The 5274-nt window shown below is 50.8% G+C and overlaps 1 protein-coding gene across 1 annotated transcript; it reads right to left on the reverse strand.

Annotated features, from left to right (window-relative positions):
* Window positions 1–626: 626 nt before the first annotated feature.
* On the reverse strand, window positions 627–2618 carry LOC126521473 (cuticle protein 10.9-like). Its single transcript, XM_050170179.2, has 2 exons — window positions 2512–2618; window positions 627–1741 (listed from the first exon to the last, which is right to left on the reverse strand). The coding sequence occupies exons 1-2, from the start codon at window positions 2518–2520 to the stop codon at window positions 1367–1369; spliced, it is 384 nt and encodes a 127-aa protein (XP_050026136.1). The 5' UTR covers window positions 2521–2618; the 3' UTR covers window positions 627–1366.
* Between the last annotated feature and the right edge of the window lie 2656 nt (window positions 2619–5274).

Raw genomic sequence — 5274 nt, forward strand, 5'->3', positions numbered from 1 at the left:
CTTACCTTGAGAGCTATCTAAGGACAATGAACCAGTGCCTTATCAAGCGCTGAGGAAATCCTTGAGTGTTAATGGCTCTGTAGATAAATAAAAAGAAGCTGATTTAAACATGAAAGCTCGATAATCGCCAAACGAGGGCTTGTGCGAGCTCCTTTGACTCTGTAGTGCTATTCGTGAACCGTCACTTTACCCCCATCTCTCTCTTTCTCTCCCTTCTTTCTATTCCTCTACTCCCTTCCCCCAGCGCAGGGTAGCCAACAAGACTCTTGACTGGTTAAGATCCCTGCCTTTCTTTTATCTCTCTCTATCTCTCTTGCCTGCGCACATCGACATCATTGTCCTTGACGTCTGATGTTGAAAAATACAGGTGACTGGCTTCGATGTACAATCAGCCTAAATTTACAAGTACGGTGGTCCTCTGAGATCAAAAATAAGCCCTGCGATTCTCAATTTTGGCCTTGGAGAATGCTAGTTCATGTGTTTCTGAGACACTTAAGAAAGACTAAGAACACACCTTCTTCTGCAACTGCATCATATGGTCATCAGTATCTAAGAATAGAGTTGACTTTTTCAAAACAAGTGTTTTCTCGACGTCAAGTCGATATGTAACGGGAGCGATCCAGTGATTACTCTTCTAGGCCACACTTTATTGCACGAAGAGAGGTGGGTAAAAAACGCAAAGTAATAAACGAACACGTTCTTTTTTTCAACAGAAAACAAGAATAAATAAATTGAAAACAAACCCTGCATGCACATGACATCGACAAGCAAATCTCTATATATGCGAATACGGAGCAAATAAATAGTATCATCACATATACGACAAACGAGACACACACAAAAGCAGGCACTTAAACGAAACAAACAAAAAAAACAACAATAAAGAAAGAGTACGGGAGTAATAGCGACACGGAAGTTCGGCACATAAGTACACGGCTGCAAAGACTGAAACGATATCTAGTGAAAAGTGGACGGAGTGAATAAGAAGCGTAATCTAAGAGGAAACATACAGCGAGGAACGATAATTGGATAAGATGCGCACCAGCAGCGGTGCGTGGTCACCATACAGTGTAATACAGCAGGGGCCTACAAAGTATAGCGACGAAAGTAGAACAGGAACACGAAAAAGGAGAGACACAAAAAGAAAAAAAGAAAGTAACGGGCAGCACAATACCCTCATGGTTAGAAAAGAAGTAACGCAGGACCTCGTGTATAGTCTGAAGACGCGAACTAAGGCAGCGGCGCTGTCCGGTTAAGGGATTTCATGCCCAGCAGGAAGGCGTACAGCGGTGGTCGACAGAAGACAAGGAAGTCGTGAGAGTTCTAAGGAACAGTGTGGCTTCAAGAAGATTTCCCGCTTCCCTCCTTAGGCCCTGAAGGGAGCACCGAGGAGAGCGCCCTCTGCGGCGTGGGCGGCATCGGGACCGGACAGGGCGCTCGACGTGAAGGTGGTGTCGGCTGCCGGCCTGGACTCGGTGCCGGGCTCGTTGGTGACCACGTCGGCCCTGTAGCCGAACTCGTCGGCCACGTAGGTGACCACGCGGGTGCGTCCGTCACCGAGGCTCAGGGAGTAACGGCCGGACACGCGGCCGCTGCCGTCACCGGTCTCCTCGTGACCGTGGCTACCCTCGATGTCGTTGGAGACGTAGCCGAAGGAGTACGGCTGGGGCACCTCCACGGGGGCGGCGATCAGCTGGCAGCTGACGCTCAGGGCGCAGGCGGCCAGCACGGCGATGGTAAGCTGGGTAAAGGGTAGAGAGCAGGCAAAGCGAGTATTGTGAGTGCTTTTTCGGCATGCCGAAGAGTCATTGAACGTGGCTCGAATGTCCGTACTCAAACGCGGTGGCATCACGTTAGGTGTGATACGCCTAATTTCGAATCCCGATGCACTACACGCCCATTCTTCCCTGTGGAGTAGTCGTAACTGACCTCTGGTATCGGAGCCTACCCATGCCAATAGTTTACGGGTGAAATGTCGAACATAGAAGCCGGGCATGTCGGTTGCAAGACTTGCGCCGCACATTTGCAGCGCCAAAGACAGGCACGTAACATGTAATCAAGAGGACGGGGGTCCGTCCTGTCACCGTCATCCTGCGCGTTTGTCTTAAGTGCTGCAAACAAGTGGAACAAAAGCCTTCACTCTCAGGCACTATCGACGTAGGTCTGAACGCTTCAAAATTTTGTTCGCGTCTGATTGCGGTGGTCATACCGCTGACACTCTGCAAGAATCGGCGTGCACCAGCCGCATGAGCCAATTTCTCAACTTATATATGTTGCGCCCCCCTCCGAGCGCCCCCCTCCGAGCCTTTGGCCGGGCAGCTAGCTGTTGGTATAATCCCGTCGCAGGAACTGTCAACAGGCGTAACTGAGTTTTCCGGCGTGAAGGTATATCCGTTTGTGCGGCGAGTGGTTCTTGGCTGCGTGATGGAGCGTAGCTGTGCAATTTTCCACTGCAGGACGCCGCAATCGTCGCTTCCGTCTCTGCCCAGTCGTGGATACGAGCGCGCTTACCGTGTTCATGGCTGCTGCTGCTGCCGCTGTGGTGGATGGTAGAAGACCGAGAGTGGGACCCTCACTCAGACAACCAGGCTTTTATATTCTGTCAGCGGGGCACCAGTTCGGCACGCTTATCAATGACAAAGGCCATAAAGTGCTCCCTCTCCTTGTAGTAATCGTCCTTTGGTCTTTTCGGCATTATCCACGTCCTTTATTTTCACAAAGCCTCTCGCCTCCCCTTGTCGCGCGCATGCGGAGTCGTCGTCGTGGAGCGCCTGGCAAAAAAAAAGAAACTAAAAAAGAAAAGCGAGAAAACGAGATCAGATTTCTTTTTCGTTCGCATCTACCAACAAATGCGGCGGCAGCGAGGGAGGGTAGAAGGCGCTTAGCGGGCGCGCGGAATCACTTCTCTGCAAGGTGTGCAGGCAAGTGAGCGCTATCCGCTCCGGGAGGGCCAAAGTATATCGCGTCCCATCGACATAATCCGAAAGAACGGCGCTGCGGCGCGCAAGGCGTGCGAAGCGTCTCTCCTTCCTCCTCGCCAACCTCCTCGTCGGGAGGTATAAGATGCGCAACGGCCCGCTTTCTCCAAAACAGAAAGGGGGGTGTGATGCGAAGCAGGGGCGGAATCAGTTGTTTTTCAAGGATGTCTGTGGCGTGCTATGCCACCGCCGCCACGTATACAACGGCACAGTCTCGTATCCGGCCGAGGGCGTGCTCCGGAGAGAAGTGGTGGCGGCTGTGCTTCACCGCGGAACGGCAGCGCCCCCCCCCCCCCCGGGAGGAGGGCGGGGGGGCTCAAGAAGCCGTGCGGGAGCCTAAGCCCCCCCCCCCCCCCCCCCTTCGCCACCGTCCCGACAACGGAACCCCGATAGGATAACGCCCCGCTTTGTCCGCAGGAGGAGATGGCTAGCAGAGATACGGACCAAAGCGTATACGAAGCGCTTCTCCCTTTGCCTCCGGCGAATTGCGCAACCCGGTATGCGCTGCGCCTTCCCCTGTTTATGAGTTGCAGATGCGCTTTGTCGGTGCTTGTGTTTGACTCCCTTCGACGGTGTCATCGGGGATGCGGGGCACGAAAAGAGTTCGAGGCCGCGGCTATGCACGAGACACCCGGAGGCGGGTTCGAACGCTGTTGTATTTCGGGCTGCTGCTAATGTTGCTGTTGCTGCTGCTGCTGCGGCCGATGCATGTTGTTGGAGGACTTCAGCCTAGACGTCGTTGCTGCGCGGGTTGCTATAGGAGGAAGGCCGGCATTGGGAGCTCGCGCGCATCAAGATAAAGAGCTGCGGCATCAGCGACGTCGCAAAGGCTCGCCCAACAAAAGAACGCGTGGCGCTGTGGCTTCAGCACGCGCGGAAGTTTAGCTCCGTCGCCGCATCGGCGCGATTAGTGTCGATGGACGTCGCTCGGCGATACTGGATACGGAAGCTGGAGATTGTTTGATCGCTGCCAAATGACAACATCGGAGGAAAGGGGGTGTGTAGGGAGGGGAGATATACCGGGACCATTACAAACGTGGCGCCGGGGGCTTTCCATGTGGCTCACACCAAGTCGCAACCAAATGCTCAGATACCGCGTGTATTTGCTTTGGCTTAAACGGTGATATAAGGCAAGGAGAAAGGAGTAGAAAAGAAATAAAAAATACGAATTAGTGCCTCTAAGTACAAGTCAGTGAGAACGTTCGATAAACTCTGCAGGCAACGTTGATATTTTAGTGAGCTTCGGAATGTGAGCAAGAAGAGGCCATAATTTTCATCGTTTGTCATTTTAAAATGTCGACCGGCATTACAGACAGCGGTATATAGCTGTTCGGCGATTGACATGGTGGTATCACTAGAGTAGCGACGAATGAGTTGAGCCTGCTATGAAGGATGCACGAATATTTCTCATAAGTGTCTATGGCATGAGACATTCACGTGACACATAATGTTATATAACGCAGGTAAAGCTCAAAGAAAACACAGACAGCGGAAAGAATGAGGACATTCAAAGCGCTTATGTATGTCTTAATTCTTTCAATTGTCCGTGTTTTTATTTGCCATTTACTTGCCTTAATATGTCACCGTATCAACTTGCTCAGATACAGACTGTAGCGAAGTTATATAACTTCACCAAATCCCTTGAGGATTTCGCGCCTATAGCGCACATTTAACTTCCCCTATGATTTCTCTGGTTGCATTACCCGTCACTTCGTACTATTGTAACCTGCGAAAAATTCAGCCCGTCGGATGGCCTTATTCTCTGTAGCGCAAGAGGTTGATTAAGCATATGCGTGAGAAAAAAAAAAAAGAAAGAAAAAAAGGAGTTTAAAAGAGAGTCTAAGAAATTGTTTTGATCATTTGCATCATTGCTCCCTTTGATTTAATATCTTCATAATTTCATCCCGCCGAGAGTCGGTTTCTACTATTTGAGAGTGACGCTACTTTGTTCTCCCCTCTCTACCTCCCTTTCCTCCGTCCACAGTGCAGGGTAGCAAACCAGATTATTCCATTCCTGTTAACCTGCCTGCCGTCCCCCTTCCTTCGGTCTCTCGGTGTCTTTTCAGGAAATGTTTTTTTTTTTTCCTTTCCATCTTTCTTTTTCTTGTGTTTTCGTTTTGCTTTTTTTTTCCTTTGGGGCGATACAAAGTCGCTGCATCGACGTACTGGGCAGTGACCTTCCAGCGCTCCTTTTTGTTGCTGTCATTTGTCGCTTATTGATTTAAGAAGCAAAACTATACACCGCTATCTCAGATCAAATCGGAGGCTAAGCGTCATTTTCTGTTTTCTAGCGCCT

Source organism: Dermacentor andersoni, chromosome 6 (assembly GCF_023375885.2).
Source record: "Dermacentor andersoni chromosome 6, qqDerAnde1_hic_scaffold, whole genome shotgun sequence".
Classification (NCBI taxonomy): Eukaryota; Metazoa; Arthropoda; class Arachnida; order Ixodida; family Ixodidae; genus Dermacentor; species Dermacentor andersoni.